This window comes from Protopterus annectens, chromosome 4.part1 (assembly GCF_019279795.1).
Source record: "Protopterus annectens isolate FY-2018-M chromosome 4.part1, PAN1.0, whole genome shotgun sequence".
NCBI lineage: Eukaryota > Metazoa > Chordata > Ceratodontiformes > Protopteridae > Protopterus > Protopterus annectens.
Genome location: NC_056734.1, coordinates 176,769,341 through 176,789,859, shown reverse-complemented (window position 1 = coordinate 176,789,859; position 20,519 = coordinate 176,769,341). Strand labels below are relative to the sequence as shown.

The 20,519-nt window shown below is 35.4% G+C and overlaps 1 protein-coding gene across 1 annotated transcript in view; it reads left to right on the top strand.

Moving 5' to 3' along the window:
* The window catches only part of LOC122801191 (multiple epidermal growth factor-like domains protein 6), a gene marked incomplete at its 5' end in the record, with an annotated part of 1,094,182 nt that overhangs the window by 633,618 nt on the left and 440,045 nt on the right, over positions 1 to 20,519 (top strand). The window contains one exon of the mRNA XM_044070750.1: positions 5,605 to 5,733. Coding sequence (XP_043926685.1) covers positions 5,605 to 5,733 — 129 coding nt within the window. The remainder of the gene's footprint in view (positions 1 to 5,604; positions 5,734 to 20,519) is intronic.

Genomic DNA, 20,519 nt, shown 5'->3' with positions numbered 1-20,519 from the left:
GGCACTGGTGGTCACACATTTACAGGCTGCCTTCGTCTGTTAGTGACATAGGTGCCAAACCAAGGGTAAATTTCTGATTCCCTCTCCAATGGTCCAAGTTATACTTGAATTAGTTTAGGGAAGAACTCTCCTTCAAATGCATGACTGTTCCAGAGTGAGCGTAGGCTCTAAGACAACTACCTGTCCCGCCAATATGTCATGTTTATGTAGCAGGTCCCCAGATCAAGGAATTCTAATGCTAATTGTTTTGCAGATGTGCAACAGGTCCATCAGAGAGTCATCTGAGGATGCTTTATAGGCCAGGTATAGATAGCTTCTCACCAGTCTATTGGAGGCCGAGTACAGAGATAGGGCTTTGAGGCAATTCTTGTAGGACATGTTTACACCTCATATTCTTTTTATGAGGAAGCTCTGTGGACACTCCACTTGTTGCATATGCCTGGTTAGGTACATACTGAAGGCAGTCCATGATTGGTCTGATGAGCGCCAAGTACAGCGGAACAATGACATCCTTGGACATAGATGACATACCTTTGCTTATACATTGTGCAGCATAGAATGATTTCCTTCCTATTGTATGTACATGATGGTCAAAGGCCAGGTCACTGTCTACATGCATTGCCAAATCCCTGATGACTAGGGCCACTCTTGGTGTGCATTATCAATGTGGTAGTTAGTTTTTCAAAGGACACTATTGTGTATTTCTTTCCATTTAGTTTTAGACAGTGGCCCTGGCACCAGTTACAGGTATATGTCTGACCTCCATGGAGGGTATTTGTGTCTAGTTTGCAGTCATCTGCAAACCTGGTTAGACAGAGGCCCTTCTTGTTGTCTCTGATTTCAGAGAAGTAGCTGCAAAAAAAGAGCAGCCACAGCACCAAGCCTTCATGAATTCCAGTAGTGTCTGGCATTTTTGTAGTGGTAGACTCTGCTATCCTAACTTCTTGGGATCTATCTTTGAGCCCACTGTCTGTTAAGAAGGTAACATGGAGGTATATACCTAATTTCTTAAGTTTGTCTGCAATTACTGTGTTGGGTATTGTGTCAAATGCTTTGGCCAGATCAAGGTAAGTGGTATATACCATTTTTGCCCTCATCCATTGCTTTGGTGACTTTCTCAAGAAGTCCACCAGGTTGAGTAGGTATAGGATCATAGGAAATTACTAGGCTATTGACCCAGAGGTCATTTTAAGCCTAGCTGTTTCTTCCCAAAATAATACCATGAAAATGCTAGTCAAGAGTCTATATTAGTTCACTGAAATGGTAATCCGGCAAACACCTATTCCTCAAGCTGTAATCAGTGAGAATTGAGTTAGCAATTCACTGAATTTACTAAGAGCAACTAAATAGTTGCCCAAAGCACAATAGACCAACTTTTGTGCGACTCAAACCCCCCCCCCCAACTATATATACCAACTCAAGAGATCACGCTACAATAGAGAAAAGGGCAAAGTCCTGTAGTGTCCGTTATCCTTCAGGCAACTATTTTGTTGTCCTTTGTTAATTCAGCAAATCGCTAAAGCTTTTTTCATTGTCTACAGGTCACTGTATAGGTGCAAACTGGAGTACCATTTTGACAACCTAATATGGACCTGCTAATCAATACCCAAGATTGCATTTAGTGATGACTACCCATGTCCAGAAAGATTGTGGGTGCTATCCCCGGTAAGAATTTATTGTGCCCCATCCAGGTTCCTCTTGAACAGTGTCATAGAGATGTTCTATTTCACTTGAATTGGTAGCCTGTTCCAAAGATGAGGCAGTCACTGGGAAATAAATCTGCCCCTCCAGCATGATCTGCCCTTGACAAAACCAAACTGGGTTGGATCCAGTGTCTCAAGGTTTCCTCTGTCGTCTGTCATTTCCATGGCTTTTCATATTAGACTAGTCAAACTTATGGGCCTTTCGTTACCTGTGTCCGTAGATGGCCTGCAGGGAGATGACAGTTAAAGTCCTTCATTTTCTTGGCACAAAGCTTGTCTAAATGCTATGGTTAAATCGAGATGCTTAACATGGTGGTGCAGCAGTTAGCGTTGCCACCTCCCAGCAAGAGGTTCTCCCGTTCGATCCTCGGCTGGGGTGCCTTCTGTGTTGAGTCTGCATGTCCTTCCTGTGGTCGCATGGGTTTCCTCTGTGTGCTCCAGTTTCCTCCCACATCTCAAAGACATGCTGTAGGTGGATTGGACATTCTTAATTTGTCCTAGGTGTGACTGCATGCGTGTGTGTGTGTGTGTGTGTGTGTGTGTGTGTGTGTGTGTGTGTGTGTGTGTGTGTGTGTGCGCCTTCTGTGGAAGGTTGGGCTGGCAGTTCGACACAGTAAAACTCCACTGCCAATCATGAGCAGACAGGTGATCCACTGTGGAGACCTCTAACTGGGAAAATCCAAAAGAAGATGAAGAAGAAGAAGATAGGTCTTGTTTCATGCTCTTAAGGAGACATTTACCCAGTTAATTAGATAAAAAATGAAATGCAAAAGCACTGGTGTTATGTCAATAAGTGAAAGTTTATTGACGCATATTTGTGTGTGTGTGTGTGTGTGTGTGTGTGTGTGTGTGTGTGTGTGTGTGTGTGTGTGTGTGTGTGTGTGTGCATTCACACAGTTAATATCATCTCCCCCCTCTCTCTCTCTCTCTCTATATATATATATATATATATATATATAATATATATATATATATATATATATATATATATATATTATATATACATATAGAGAGACAGAGACAGAAAGTGAGTGAGCAAACAAAAGAAAGAGTTGGTGTTATATGAAAGCAGGTATATAAGTCTTCAGTTGTTAGTGTTTTAATGGTCTGTGTTACCTTGGAAAGAGAGACAGTTTGTTTATATGTGTTTGCGACTGTGTTTGTGTAATCTGAGCCAATTTCAACTGACCAGGATTGAAGTAAGTTTTTATCAAGAACATTCTGGTAACTGGCATAGGAGGTAAAGATTCTGAAAAATTAAAATAGGCTTCTATCTTTTGTGTAACCAACATAGAAACAACACTGCTGTGGAAATCATTGTCCTGTTAATTTTTGTATATCATTTGTGGAATTTAAAGGATTTCTAGTTTCATGAATTCTCTTGCTGTTGCCTTAATGAGGAATACTATTTCCATTCAGATTTGGTCCGTGCTTTCTCTGCAAGTCTATGCTAGGGTATGATTATTCTTTTAAAGGAGGAAAAGAGACACATTTGACTTATATTTGTAGATGTATTAAAATTTGTCACAGTACTTTGCCGGGGGGTGGGGGGGGGGGGGAACCAAAATGCCTCTTATGGGAATTGAACAAATTAGGCATCTGTTTTCAGTTTTTTGTTTTACAGAATCTAGGCTGAATACTGCATTGGATTATTTTGCCTGCATCAAATGAATGTCAGAAACTTAAGGCGAAGTGTAGTAAGTGTGCCACTATGCATGTGTTTGTGTGTATAATATATATAGATATAGGCTACTGCTTAGGAAGTGTGATGAAATTCCGAAGTAAAATGGAATGAAAGCATTAAAAATGTGTTGTGGTGCTTTTTGATTTTCCTGACTCAAGCATTGCCTCCAGGAAGTGTTGTTCTTAATATATATAGATATACACACACACACACACACACACACACACACACACACACATATATATATATATATATATATATATATATATATATATATATATATATCACCCTCTGAGGAGGGTTGGGCCTCGGGCTAGCAACCCGATCCTGTAAAATCCGTACCTGCTATGGAAACGAGTGCTGAAGGGTGCTTGTTGCCCGATGTGCTGAAGGGCATGGGAGTGGATCCAGGATAGATATATATAGATATAGATATAGATATATGCACACCTGCACATACATACTTATGTATATGTGTGTGTGAGAGAGAGAGAGAGAGAGATAAATGCATGTTTTTCAATTATCACACAAAACAGTCCCTATGTATCCCATTTATGTATTTTCCCATTCATTTCTGTAAGATGCAATACTGCATAAGTTGTGTAATGCACAATATTTACTTAGTTTAGGTTTTTAACAATAGGCTGGCTTATGGGTATTTTTTGAATGCTTTACTGTTTTTTTTTAATTTCTGTTGTTTACGTAAGGCTCATCATTGGACTATGTAGTTGTTTAGTGTGGCGCATTGTTTGTTAGCTACAATTTACCAATAATGCTTATTTTTGTTTAATCAGTTATAGCCATTTTTGTGTTATTTACTTATTAATGCACCCTGACCTTAACCCTAATGTGCAGCTTACCTTACAAAGAACCCTTTACAAAGCACTATCAGTATTCAGACAAATTTGACCCGAATATATGGTAGGGTTATGGGTAGTAAATTGGAAAGGGAAATTTCTTTACCATTCCAATGTAGAATGTGTCTGTCTAGTATCTTGTTGCTATAATGAATGGTTGATATATTTCGTTTTTTGTGTTTTATGTTGATTATGAAATAAAATCAGAAACTGTTATAGTCATATAAATTACACACACACACACATCTGTGTAGACAGAACCATGAAATCTAATTGAATGCGATGTCCATACGGTTTAATTCCAAATGACTGAATTTAAATTTTTGAAAGCCTATTTAGTTACATGCCAGTTTGGCTGAAGAGCCACTTTCTGTGATGTAGGATAGTTTCAGTAGTCCTGTACCAGAGAATACATATAGTGGAAATAAGTGAAGATGTTTTTACCAGCTCTCATTATTGCTGCTTATACATGATCACTGCTTCTGGCGTTTCCCTACGTGAGTGTGTGTGGGGGCATGTCTTTTGTTTCTCTGCAGTTGTGTGACTGTAAAATTAGTATATTTATGGAACAGGTTTGGAGGTACAAAGACTTCTTGTGAAAAATGTTGTCTTGGGCACTTTTGACTGTATAATGTGCCAATCACTGGGTATTCAACTGAATAATGATTCAGTCAAATAAACTTTCAAGCATTTGAATTCAATGATGTGTGATTCATTCTAATGCGCATACAATCAAATATCACATAGTCATACAGACATATATTCATATTCCCAAACATGCACATATATGGACATTTTTGTCACTCTGTGTGCATGTTTGTGGATATATGTATAGATAGACAGAGACAGATATGTATGTATAAACAAACACACACAATATATAATTTGCACACGTATGCAAGTCAGTTGATTGGTTTTAATTTTTGTCCTTAGTCTAAGGAATCAATCTAAATAAATGCTTCAAAAGGTTTGATTTGTTGCTAAGGTGTTTGCAGAATTTTATTTCCAAAATACCTCTGTATAGATTAATGTAATAGGTTGCTTAAAGTTGTAATTCGGAACCACTGCCTCTTTTTTCATTTGTTTGTAAACCAGATATAAATTTTTTTGACTCTGAAGTTTTTATTTTCATGATATCTTTGAATGGTATTTGGTTAGTCTGTATATATATCATTATTATAAGACTGTAAATATAGGATGCTATAAGTCATTTTTAGTCTGTTTAAAAAGGGAGTTATTAAATACATCTGAGTACAACTGTTTAATATGTCTGTTTAGTTATTTTAATACTGTTCATTTTGTTTAATTTTTATTTAATGACTTGCTTTGGATTAACAGTTCCTTTATTTGTAATCCTAAGGTTGCCCTAAAGGACTTTTTGGAAAAAACTGCAATTCAAAGTGTAACTGTCCATATAATGGCTATTGTCACAGAATCTTTGGTGCTTGTTTGTGTGAGCCAGGTCTTTATGGGCGACTTTGTCACTTAGGTAAGTTAACTTCATGATCAAAAGGCAGTTTGTTATGTTTCTTTCATTGTTATCTCTAAAAAATAACTACTAAATCACTGATAATTGTCACCATTTCAGCTACCATATACCATTTACTCACTCTTCATCTTTCTTGATATGTGCTAGAAGTGCCAAATCACAACACTTGCTGTTATATTTCTTTGTGTGGTATATCTAATTGTAGTGATTCCACAGCAAAGATAAGAAAATTGTGTGAATATTTTAAACCTTAAAGAATAAGATAGGTGTTCAATAATCTGCACAGAGAAAAGCAGTAGAAAATGCTATTATAACTGTATTAAGGTGTAGATGGCAGCAACAGCAGAAAGAAATTATATGGCTCTTTAGTGTTAGGAATGAAAATCATAAATCAAAGAAAAAGTACAAAAAATGCCCCAAAATGTACCGTATATAATGGTAGAGAGCTTAGATGGTGGTTCATTTTTGATGAAGTGGATGAATGTGAACTCGAAAGTATTGAAACCTATAATAAATGTTGCAGCATGACTGAAGGATTCTAATAATGTGCTAGATTCAGAACAGAATGAATGAGAGTATTTAATTAAACATAATTTACAAGTGCTTTGCATTGCCTTAGAAATAAAAAAATGCTGTCAAGCCACCATATAACCGTATTTAATTTATTGAACATGTGTGTTAGAACAGTTATTAATCAACTCTGTGGGAGTTGGTATAATGGTTAAGGTGTCTGCCTTACAGTCATGAGGTGCTGGCTTTGATTCTTAGATGAAGTAATTAGCTAGGCTTAAAATGGCTCACAAAGGCAGTTAGCCTAGTACTAATCTCTGAAGCTGTGAACCTGATGCATGTCCGTGATCTGTTTGGGAGTGGAAAACAACCGCAGTGGTAACAGTCTCAGAAAGGAATGTCCTTTGGATATGCAGATTGATGGAACTGGTAGAGAAATCTGTAGCCATTGTAATACACTGGTTAGCTCTGAACATGGAGTAATGAGCCATTTGCTTAACAAACAGACCGGCTCTTTCTTAAATAGAGATGAACGAGGAGTCCAGGCTATTGGTAGAAGGAGCAAATCGAGTGTAACAAATGGCAAAAAAGGTGGAGTGGACTTTATTAAGTGGTTCTGGCACAAACCAACAATGAAGTATGCTAATATGGACAGTTTGGACTCTCATGAGGTGAGACTTTGTATGGTTGATAAAATTAAGTTATTTGAAAAATTATAAATGAAAAAAAAGTAAAAAAGCATTCCCAATGGAGTAAATACCTCTCAGCTCACAGTTAGAAAAAATAAAATAATTCCAAGTAAAATGGCCAAAACGTAGCAGTAACTCTAGCATAAACTGTCCACTGAACAAGTGAAATGTTCGTTTTCATAAAATAAAATCTGATTTTTATTTTGTATACAAAGAGGTAAGCGCTTTCACATAAGCTTCATCAGACCATTAAACGTTAAAATCAGATTTTATTTTATAAAAAACAAATGTTTCGCTTGTTCAATGGACAGTTTATGCTGGAGTTACTGCTGTGCTTTGGTTACCTCTTAGCCATTTTACTTGGAAATATTTGAAAGATTACTTTATCGTTACAGGAACTTGCAGTTGGACAATGTGTTTTCTGAGGAGTCCATTGCTGAGAGACAGGTGTCAAAAAGTGTTAAAATGTAGAAATAACCTAATGGGTTGTATGCTGGTTTTATTTTGCATTTGGAATTATTATAATTGTTTGACTAAACTGGTTTTGCGTATATAAATAGTAAGGATAATAACAGAAGACTGAATGATTTAAAGGGTGAAATTAGTATGATACAGAGAGAAATTGTTTATTTGTTATTTGAAATGTATTCTTCACAATATAAGCAAGTGCTTAAAAACGTTGATGTATTATGTGATAATGTGATTAGAAGGAAGGAGAAAAAGCTCCTTCATGACAAGGAAGCTTACAAAGGAAAAAGGCTTACCTGGTTCCAAAAAATAATGGAAAATATCAGATTAATGATGAATTAACAGACAGTTTGAAAGGGGTTTTTAACAATAACAATTCCCTTGAATATAGGAACAATGGCAGAGGTGAATACTTAGGCATAGTAATTTATGGGAAAGGGGTGGAGAGAGGGATGGCAGTAACAGCAGTAATAACTTTTTAGGGATGGTTTGGATGAAGCTTTGGGTGCTGCAAATATTTTTCATCAGGGGAATTTTCCAGTACTATGAAGATCAGAAAGATTGTTGAGTAGCGCCAAACAAGGAGGGGAAATGTATTACTCAACAAGAAAAACATTATTCAGCATCAGAGGGAGAAATATTTCAACATGGGGAGAGGAAGAGACGGCACTGAATATAGTTAAAGAAGGTCTTATTTTTTGATACAAGGGTTATAATATTTATAACTACACCTACCTTCCCATTACAAAAGAGCACTTTAACCTTTTTCAAAAAGGCTTCAATTTTTCCCTTTATGCAAATTTGATGTAGCTGATTGTTTAGCTGAGATTAAATTATTTACCAGAAGATTAAATTTGGAAATATTTTTCCACAAGAAAGGTGCTGAGAAGGGTACTTTCAATCCACCACTATATCCTCTAGTTAACCTTTTTGAGAAAGTTGTTTCAGTTGATATTTATGGGTTGGTGAAAGGAAATAATAAACACTATTTTTATGACAAATTGTATACACAGCAAAAAAAACATTATTAAATGATATACATAAGAGTAGATCTATATGTATTATGAAGCCATATGAAGGTGGTGGAACAGTTTTGTTTGACTCAAGTACTTTAAAACAATGCAAAATACTTTATACAAAACATATAAGTATGTGCTGGTTTCTAATAATGAAGTGAACATTGTTTACCATAGATCTACTGTTAGAGGATTATATTAGTGATGGTAGAATAGATGTGGATATGTACAATTTTCTTAAATTTAATAGGCCCACTATTCCTACCATTTTTGGCATTCCAAAGTTTCCTAAGGAGTTTAATGGTTCCCCTTTTAGATCAGTTGTTGCTGCCCAAGGTTTGAAAACCTTCCCTTAAAGCTATTTTTGTAGATAGACATCTTAAATAATTTTCCGATACTACCTCACACCTTCTAAAAGATTCATGGGATTTCTTAGGTTGATTAAAAAATGAATTATGGAAGGAACATTTGATACTTCTTACAATTGATTTTATCGACCTGTTTTCAGTAATTCCAAATAATGAAGGATTAGAAATATTTTATAACAGATTGCTGAACTATAGTTTTATCTAACAATAAACTGAATTTTATTTTAGAAATAACATCTTTGGTTCTAAATAACAATTGTATATACTTTGAAGATGAGCACTTTAAACAGATCAAGGGAGTAACTATGGGAGCTGCCTGTGCCTCAGTTTATGCCATTTTGCTCCTACTGGATTGGGAGAGATCTTTTGTTTTAAAAAAAAAAGTGAATTTGTTAGGTACATTAATCTATACTTAAGGCTCCTGGATAATATTTTTATTTTATGGGACAGCCTATTTGGTTTAATTGATAAATTATGAAATATTTGATTAATACCACTCAGTTTCTTAAATTCCCTTCACGTATAGATTGGACTAGTATAAATTATCTTGATATTTTGATTACAGTGACAGACAATGGTTTTAAATCCAAGATTTTCAGGAAACCTACCTTTAGTAACACCCATCTCCACTTTTAAGCTGCCACCCTTTGGCTCAGAAGAAAAGCTTAATAAAAGGGCACTATATTAGGGTGACCAGGATGACTTTTAATAAAGATGATTTACTTAAAGGAATGGATAATGTTTCTTAATGTTCATTTCTAGAAGTTATCCAGATGAATTAGTTTTTAATTTAAAGGAAGAAGCGTTAAGAGAATGGGGTTGAAAATGTAAACCTTTCTTTGGGGTGGGTTTGGATAAAAATGCTAGTATGCATGAGAATGAGGTAATTATTTCAAACGAGATATATCAACAAACTGTACTTCTGGAATATAGTAAATATGCAAACAAAATTAAATGCATAGTGAACAACAATCGAAATATATTTAAGGTTTGTCCTGAGATTTTCAATTTGTTAGGCAGGGAACCATTATTCACATGCAGGACGGGTTGTAATGTGCAAAGTATTTTAGAAATGCACCAGAATATTATACACTGTTCTGGTAGACAAACAAAAGGAATGGTAATGTGTGTTTTTTGCAAAAAATCTGTTTATATTTTGGAGCCAAGCACTATTGTTCTAGACAATGGATTAAAATCCAGGATTTATTTTTATGGAGGAAACTGTCAAAGTAATGGGGTAATCTGTTTTTTCTAAAGTGCTCAACCTGACTGGCATTTTATGTTGGTAAAACTGAAAGAAATCTGTGTAAAACATTTTATGAGCACTTGTATGACATAAAAAATAGGAATATTAATAATGCATTATATAAATATTCTATCTGCTGTGTATAGTTTGAGAAGTTTCAGTTTGGTATACTAGAAAAGATTGTTCCCAACCCTTGGGGAGGTGAATGGCAAATAAAATTAGAACATAAAAAACTTTTTATGTAGGTTAAATGCTAACAACATCCCAGGCCTGAATGACTTTTTATCTCTTCATCCACTGTTGAAACGTAATGCTTTGAAATTGTAATTTAATGACTGTTTATTAGTAAAAAGTTTTAAATATTAAGTTATGTAAGGGATGTTTTTTCAGTTTTATAATATAAAGCTTTATATGCAATATGTTAAATGCTATGTTTTTTATACTTTATGTGTAATATAGCTAGGTTTCTTTAAGTATTTATTAGATAATTCATGAATTAGAATGTGTAGGTGGGTTTTCCTACATTATTTCTTTATATAGAACTGTGAAGGCTAGAGTGAGATTGTTATATTATTCTGATGAAGTCCTAATAATAGGACAAAAGCACTTAATAAAATATTATTGTTGAAAGCATTTGTCTGGTAACTGCCTAATTCTAACGTTATCTTTTCATTGGTTAATGTTTTGGATATGCCACCCCCAGTAATGTTACAAAAATATCCACCCTTACCAAGGATATCTCCATGGTTACAAGAAACAAGAAGGAACAGAGAAGAAGAAAGTAGGTTGGAGAATTATTGGGGTATGTTTTTCCTGCCCCTCCCCCAAAGGAGAGATGGAAAGGAAAGGGGAAAAAGTTTCTGAAAGAACAAATGAAGTAATGCTATCACAAATTATGTTATTTTGAACAAGATGGCTTTAAAATTTGTAACTACAGTGATGAGGTTATTACTCAAGAAAACTTTGATATTTTTAAAAAGAGGCTTATGTTTGTCCCTATTAGTGAATTTAATTTGGTAGATGTTTTGTTAGAATTAAAGTAATTTATTAGAAAATTAAATTTAAGGCTATATTTCAACAACAATATTAGTGGGATAAGTATGAAATGAAGTGGACCAGTACATTTAATCCCCCCATAGTTCCATATATTATGAGATTTGAAAAAAATGTGTGAAAAGGAAATTAGAAGCCTTAGAAATGGACAAACTCAATATGAAAGATTCTGCAATTAAACAAAGAAAGGTATTAAAACAATTAGTAAACAAGCAGGATCTTAGAATAATGAAACAGGACAAAGGGGGTGGGGTAATTTTAAGGAATGATATTGTTACCAAGATGTATTGATATTTAAATAGTGAGACTTATTTTGGCTGAAGTTCATGTAATAAAATCAATATTTCTTACACCAAAATGAATAGGTTTTTATATGTCGGATTGATTAACAACAAAATCTGTGTTTTGGAACTAAATTATTTGGAAGTGAAGAAATCCTTAATCTCCTCAATATTAGGTATCCCCAAAGTGCAAAAAAATAGTTGACCCACCATTAAGACCAACTGTGGCATGTGGAAGATCTGAAACTAAACCATTGGTGAAATTTGTTGATAAAAGTCTGAAGTTCTTTTTCAAAGATAAGAAAAAACATATTCAAAGATTCATGGTATTGCTTTAATGAGCTTACTAAAGTAACATTTGAAAAGCACTTGATTTTACTGACCATTGATGTTAAAGATTTATTTTGGTCATACCTCATGAATTAGAGTGGTTCAGGTAGGCACTATATAGGGGCACTAAAATAAACCAAATAAATATTGGATTCTTAGTAAGTTTAATGGAAATGGTTTTGTATAATAATTTTGTGTATTTTGAGGGGGATTATTATGAGCAAATAAGAGGTCATGCAATGTGTGTGTATCAGCAGCAGCAGCAGCATCAATCTTTGCAAATATAGTATTATGGTTTTGAGAGCTTATGTGTTTAAATGTGACTATTATGAGAATATTGTATCCTATCTCAGATTTCTGGATGATTTAGTGATCATTTTTTTTATTTTTGTTAATACAGTGGATTTTTTTTTCAAATTTACAACAACTTTTAATGTTGATAAAATTAATTTTTAGATTTCACAATAAGTAAAGATATGACTAAAAGGAGCTTTTCGTCAAATGTCTATTGAAAGGAAACTTGGTGTAATAGTTATTTACACTTTAGTAGTGCCCATCCTTTATGGAAGACAAGAAATTTGGTTAAAGGACAATTTGCCAATCTGTCTAGAATGGTTTCTGATGATGGAGTCTGGGAGTAGAATGTTAAGGGAGATGTTTATAGAGAGTGTTTATACCTGAGCTTTATTATGAAGTAATAGAACAGTTAAATAATGAAAGGCACAGCCATTATAAACCAATATTAATGGGTGGAGGTAGTATGGTCAATAAGGAGGAAGATAAAAGGTCAGATTTTAATATGACCATGTGTTGTCTTATAGTAGTGGTAGTAAAGGAATACAAAATGGTATTAATAAAAATTGGACAAGTGTTCTCAGTGGTTTTGATGCGATCAATTAACTTGGACTAGGACCAAGATTTGTGTATAAAAGGGGAAGAAATTTAAAAAACATGGTGGAAGGTGATAAGAGACAAAACTATAAAGAAGCAACAGTGTCAAAATGTGATACATGTGCCCAGTGTTGGTTTATTTATGAAGGTACAAATATTACTGTAGTTTCATATCCTGGGGTCTTGAGTGGAATGGGTGGTTTGGTTGAAATTCAGTTTGAGTGATTTATTTAGCACAGTGTATGACCTGTGGGTAAGACGGAAAGGGCACTAAGGCAACAAATTTATGAGCATATGTATGCTTTAAGGAAGAAAGACATAACGAATGCCCTGTATAAACATAGCTTAGAATGTAGGAAGTTTAAAATGTTTTTATGTTTTGTACTAGAAAAGGTCCTGCAGAATATTAGAGGTGGAGCCTAGGAAAATTATTTAGAAAAGTAAGAATTGCTTTGGCAAATTAAATTGGATGCCATTCAGTACCCTAGAATTAATGACAAAATGTTGATTGACAGTGTGTTGGTTTTATGATCCAGAAAAAAATATAATACTGGCATTATGAAATATCTTAAATAACATTTTAAGTAATGTTTTTTGGTTTATTGTGTTTGTGTCCTTGAGTAATTTTTATGTAACAATGACTTTAGGTACTTTAAGTCCATGCTCTTTAAGAATGTATTATTATTCAATATTGAGAAGCATGCTTAGATTAGTTGATTAATCAAATAACAAGTTTGAAACAGTATAAATGATGGGGTATTTGTTTTTTTTTTTTTTTTGTATCTGAAGAAGTCATGTAGTAAGTGGACAAAAGTGTTTATTATTTTAAAGTTCAGTAAATTAAATATGGTTCTAATTGTCTATGAAATGCACATGTCCACAGATAAGCTAAATTATAAGTAAAATGCGAGAGAAATGCAAAAATGGCACACTGGAAATAAATCATCATGAATGGGTGGCCAAACAAAATGTTAACACCATATCAAAGCCTTGGAGCTTATTTTCCATATAATGGCTAATTATTATATAATCAGAGATTGCTATCCATGGATGAAAAGGGTTATAATTCCAGATCAGGTGAGACAAGAAATGCTGCATGAATCTCACCTGGACATCACAAAATATAAACAATGGGGATTAGATTTATTTGGCAGCAAATATTAGTATTGTTATATAGCTGTGATATTTATGTCACAGTTCAAAATCAAAACAGGAAAGAAAAACATATCCCACATAACTTTCTAGGATTACCTTTGCTAAATTTTGGAATACATCTTTTACAGTACAAGAATCAACATTATATGATTTGTGTTGACTGATACTCAAAATATCCTGCAGTTATTCATCCCAATGACACTTCATACAATATCATGAAATGAGTTCTCCCTAATATTTCTTGTAGTCACAGAAAGCAGGAAGAAATTAGTTCACATAATAGGAACATAGGACCAATACTAAACAAGTGATCACAGTGATTATATGCACCTTTAATCAGACACACTTAAAAGTTCTTGTTACCCTCTACAAGTGTTTAATATTGACCACCTCACAAATCAAGCAGCCCTGTACATGATAATCCTGGAAAAAATTGTGTACTCTTACAGTAATCAACACTAGCCTTAAATGCTATTGTGCTTTCAGACAGCCATGGTAGGACTGAGACCTATAATCTTCTGATCTAATGTCAGAGTCCTTATCCATGAGGCCACATAGCAGCACCCTTAACATTTTATTTTCATTATGTTAAGTTCACACGTTTTCCCTTCCCATACACTCAATATCACCCTCTCAACACCTTAGAGAACTTCCTTCTTTCTACATACAAAGCTCTTTTCACTGCCAGATGCAATGATATATAGTTATCTTTAATCCCACCACCACACTGCCCCATTTCTATACAAAGGTGTCATACCCTTATGTTTCTCTAATGGCCACTTTCTGTCTTCAAAATTCCTAAAATACATACAGCAGTGTACCACTTAATACCCTTCCTCTCCCTAATCATACAGTCACTTTCAAGTCCACCCATACTGTTCTGTGATTTGAGAAACCAACCTATTTTACTCATCCTCCTATTTCTGATTCCTCAAAAAAAAAAAAAAAAAAACAGAAAAAAAAAACCACGGAATCAGTGTTTGTTTTTACCCTCCCTGTTTAGTTTAGTTTACCGGGGCAGTAGACTGATCACAGCAGACAATTTGCAGGCACAGCACAGATGAAAAAGCACAAAAAAGCACTATTGTTAATAAGGACTATTTCCTACCTTTAAATAAGCATAGTTCATGAGTTATTTCCATTTTAACATCTACAGATAAGTTTTTTCTTTGAGGCCCATACATCATAGTTATAATCCTCTAAAAATTATCATTTTCATGTTAGATAATATTTTTTTAATTTATTCAAACACTTATCCTTTCTTTTATCTCTTTTACCATTAATTTAACCACTCTTTGTACATCTACCATGAATTTTCTTCCTGGAATTCTCACTGTGGCATATAATATTTTTTTAAAAAGTAATATTTTCCAAGATCGTAATTCTAGAACATTCTTCTTTTCCTGTGCTCCCTCTTCCCTTGCCCACAGCTGCTGAAACATTTCTGTTTGTTTAAAAAAATAAATAAAATTAAAAAAATCACATTTTTGTCCACAGGTGCAGAACATAGCTGTTGTGATGTCATTCCATAATAGTGGCCCCCACTACTGACCCTAGGAATTTTAGGCCTATCAGTCTAATTAGTCTTTTGTGTGAAGTCATGAAATGTGTCATAACTGACCTAATTAACTCTTTGTCAAGAGACAGTCTTGTCTAATGAATCCTGAGCTCCAGACTGACCCATGCATGATTAGGTGGGTAACTAACATGCTTAGGGTCAGCAAGAGTAGGGAGTGTGCCTTCTGAGAGCATGAAGATGACCAGTGGAGTCCCATAGAAGTCTGTGTCTGTGCCTCTGCTACTCTGTAACTACTTCTCACCTTTCCATATATCAATGTGGGTTGGTATAATGGTTAAGGTGTTTGACTTACAGACACAAGTTACAGAGTTTGACTGTCACCTTTGGGAAAGAAAAACTGTTTAGGCTTAGAATGGCCTATTAAGAATGCTAGCCCAGGGGTTAGCTGTAAATTTATGGGTTGGGGGTTTGACATAATGGTCAATGTGTTTTTTCTTGCAGACACAAGGTACAGGGTTTGATTCTCACATGGGGTAATTGGCTAGGCTTAAAATGGCCCACAAGCCAGTTAGCCCAGTACTTACCTATGAACCTAAATGAGGATCACTGTTAAACAAAAATTGATGATGATTGTAAGCTAGGAGTCAGGCACTTCAACAGGAGCTTACACTTGTCAAAAGCTAGTGTGCAAAAGATCGATTCAAATTGAATGCCGGAGCCAGTCACTTCAACAGTAGCTTACACTTGTCAAAAGCTAGTGTGCAAAAGATCAATTCAAATTGAATGCCAAAAAGTGTGACATTATTGCATTTGGAAAGCATCCCCAAGCTGCAGCTTACAGTATGGAACACACACGACTTCAGGATGAGAAGGTGGAGAGAGACCTGGGATAGCTCTGTACTTCTCAACCTCTTAGTGCAAAAATCTGGACAAAGCTCAACAAAATGGGAGGGGGGGGGGACAAAGGCCCAAAAATAGGGACATATTTTAAATATCGTTGTTATAAACTTAGAAATTTGCTAGGGTAACAGGGTTTTTTTAACATACATATTCTGAAGGATTTGAAGTCTGAAACTCAAATGTATGCCATTATTTAGTGGCTTCCACCCTCAAATCATCTCAGTCATTTGCCAGAAAACAGCAAATTTTATGAGGAACAGTCCAAAAATATGAGCCAAAAATCTGGACAGTTGAGAGGTATAGATAGCTCCCTGTCAGTTGACCATCATGTTGCAACAGTATTTAGAAAATCTTTTTACCTGGCACAGCTCATAGCAAAAGGTAGATCCTGTAGATCAAAAGAAGTCCTAAACTCATTATAGAGTACAATGTTCCCTTTAGGATGCACCTTACTAAGCATATTAAACAACTGGAAAAGACCTCAGGGTTCTTAGCTAAATAGATCAGTGGATTAAAAGGCCAAAGTTACCAAGGGAGACTGGAAGATATATATATATATATATATATATATATATATATATATATATATATATATATATATATATATATATATATATATATATATATATATACATATATACATATATATATATATATCTATATATCTATAGCTATATATATATATATATATATATATATATATATATATATATATATATATTTATTTTTTTTCAGTATTATATAGACTCCTCACGGACAATATTTGTCTTGATTCTTGAGCCATAAGGGATTGAGTAGTCCAAGAGGAGGGATAGATGTATTATACACTACCGGCCTCTTCTCTGGAACAAAGTTAATCTCCAAGTTAAGCAGTATGTCACTCTGCCTTTACAAACGAGCTATACAACCTGATAGGTATTCGTAAATTCACCTCTGGAATGACTGGCCTGTCTTCCCTTGAAAAAGCATGTAAGGCTTTTAAAGGTGGGTAATGGCAAGGCATCCCAATGATTTTAGTACATAAAAAATCTTGCCTAACATATTTACACTACTATGTGCCTAACCTTTCTTTGAATGCCTTTTATATTAACTAAGTTGAGTAGAAATCATCCTTTCATGTCTTTTAAATTTTAACCTACTTCAGCCTTCTTTTTCTGAATCCTACCCTATCCCCTACAGATTTTTTTCTCCTAAAGCTTTCTTTATGTTCTTTTATTTTTGTGTCTTACTCCCCTTCATCATACCGTTTTGATACATACCAGTTTTTTTATAGTATTTTTTTTTCGTCCAGTTGCTAGGAAATATACTGTTGTATCACAGTTTTCATTTTTCTTTTCACTACATTTGTCACTAGTCAGTCTATTTCCCCTTCTTCTAATGTTCTATTAGTATTCTGAATTACACTTTCTTCATTCCCCCTTTCACACATTCAAAATATAAATGACTGTCCTTTATATATTCCAGGAAAATCATTTTAGTTTTTAAGTGGTGCACCCCTTTTTTCCAGACTGAATGTGTGTTTTGTTACAATCAATTATTAAATGACCATCACTTCCACAAAAAAGTGTTTTTACTGATATTTGATAGTTCCCCTCTGCTTATTCATTATGAAAACACAAGGTATGTGGTAAATATGATTATCCATGTATTTTAAACATTACCTTTAATTCCCAAGCCCCAATACAGACATGCTTCTCATTCATTTTCTAACACTTTCTACTTTTGTACAATATCCAGCAAAAAAATCCTTTCATAGGTATCTACTGGGCTGATGACCACCAGGGCTTTTATAAGGGTCTATATTAAATCAGCTAACACTTAAAATAGCGAACACTGATTTAGTGACCCTTTAAAAGTGAAAGCTTGAAATCCCAAAGACATGGAACAGTGATTTTTTTCCCCAAGGAAAAAAAATCGCTGTTCAACAAAACAAAAAAAAAACTTCAAAACACTAAATAAAGTGGGGGGCTTCACCTCCCCATCCCCCGATGTGGGGGGGGCTGTGCCCCCCACAACCCCACTACTTAAATATGCCAACTCCGAGATCGCACCACAATGGATGAAATGGCAAAGTCCCAAAAATGGCCCAGCAATTTTTTTCCCTGGGGAAAAAAAAAATCGCTGTTCCGTGTCTTTGGGATTTTCAAGCTTTCGCTTTTAAAGGGTTGATAAATCAGCATTCACTGATTTAATATAGACCCTTTTATAAGCCTAGCCATGCAACCCAACCCAGTTGTGTCCCTATATATCATGGGCATTTATTAGGAGTGGGTATGTTAGTAAGGAAGTTTCTAGAGGTTATGTGGGGGCGGTTCTATCAGACACATAAGTGCCAGACCCAGGGTGAATTTCTGATTTCATTTCCATTGTCATGGTTGTGCTTAAACAAGGTTATGGATGGACTCGGTTCACATGGATGAGGAGCCTGTCCCAGAGCATGGGACTTATATATGTCACAAGCAAAATTTAAATCCTTGTTTATTTTGTGGATGTGCCAAAGGTCTGTCAGAGTTGGATCTGAGAATGACTTTTATGCCGTGCATAGATCGCTTCTCAGTAACATGTAGGAGATCGAGACTAAAGACAGGGCTTTAAGGCTCTCCATACAGGACAGTGCACTTATAGCCTGGATTCTCGTGGTAAAAAAACTTTTGTGGGCATTCCAACTGTTGCATATGTCTGGTCAGGTACATGCTGATGGGTCTGATAAGGGTTGAATAAAGTGGCACTATGACTTCCTTGGACCTGCATGCCACACCCTTACTTTGGGCAACATAGAATGATTTTCTTACTGCGTTGGCCAATGGCCAGATTATTGTCTACATCTGTTCCCAGATCTCTGGCAACTTGGGCAACTCTTAGGGGTTGTTGGAGTAATTAGCCTGGGAAAACTTTTCCACAAAAGCACAGTAATGCATTTTTTGGCACTGAGTTTTAATCTGTGACTTTGGCATCGGTCATTTTTCTGTGTTAGACCTTCTTGTAAGATATTTGTCTGATAGGGTGAATCTATAAAAGCTCCTAATTTGCAGTCATCTACAAACCTGGTCAGCCAAAGGCCTTTGATATTAACCTTTACCTCCGAGAAGTAGATGCCAAATAGCAGTGGTCTCGGCACAGACCCCTGAGGTACTCCTCTGGTAACTGGTCTCTTAGTGGAGGTGGTCTCACCAGTCCAGACTTCCTGAGTTCTGGGTGTGAGGCAGTTGGCAAACCAGTGAGTTATGTAGGGGTTTATACCCAGTTTGGTGTGTTTGTCAACTATACTCTAGTGGGAGGCATTATTGAAAGCATTAGCCAAGTCCATGTAAGTGGTATACACAGTTTCCTCCCTCATCCATTGCTTTTGTGACCTTCTCAAACAAGTCCACCATGTTTATTAGGTAAGACCTTCCCTTGACAAAGCCAGACTGAGTTGAGCCCAATGTTGGAAGATTGACACTGTTTTTATTGATCATTTCAATGATAATTCATTCCATGGCTTTACATATTAGACTAGTCAGACATATGGGTCTGTAGTTTATGTTGTCAGTTGATGGTCCATTCTTGGGAAGTGGTTCCACTCTTATGGTAAAATGCCTGTTTTGAGGCTCTAATTGAAAATTGACTCAGGTGGTCATGATAGGTCATGTTTCAAGCTATTTAGGAGGCATCAAGAGATATAGTCGGGGCCCAATGAGGATCTGTTTTTGGCCTTAGTGAGTGCTGTCAGGACTTGCTTCCAGTTAATAGTTTCTAGTAGGTATTTCATGGGGGGAGGCAAAGGTGGAGTCGGGGAGGGGGTTATGTCTGAACTGAATTTTTGTCAGCCATCAAATTTGCTATGTTGCTCTGCTCAGTGACTTTTGGCACCATTGACCACCACTTCAACACACTGCTGTGTGCAGCCTTTGAGGTTTTGGGCATAGCTGTAGAAGACGTTGTGGTTGTCTTTAGCCTTGGAGGGTATCTTGACCTTGTAATTAGCCTTGTTGGACATAATTAGTCCTTTTAGTTTTTTGTTTAGTTTAATTAGGGAGCTCCTATGATTATGGAAGTAGCTCTTCTTGATTTTAGCCATGACTTTTTTCCCTTTGTTAGCTACCCTATTAAGGTTAGATTTCTACTAGTGTGATTTGTGTTTAGAGTTTGTTTTGGGATTACTTGTAGTAGGTACAGCTGTCTCTATGCAACCATTTTCACGGTTGTACAGAGTCTCTGTGAACTATTCCACACAGGTTGCTGTGAACATGGGGTTGGGAGGGGCATTGAATTTTGACAGACTATCACTCAATAGGATGTAATTTGTTTTGAAATAGTTCATAACTGTTACTAAGTTTGTTGGGGTTACTGAGCTAATTTTAATTTCAAAGGAGACAGC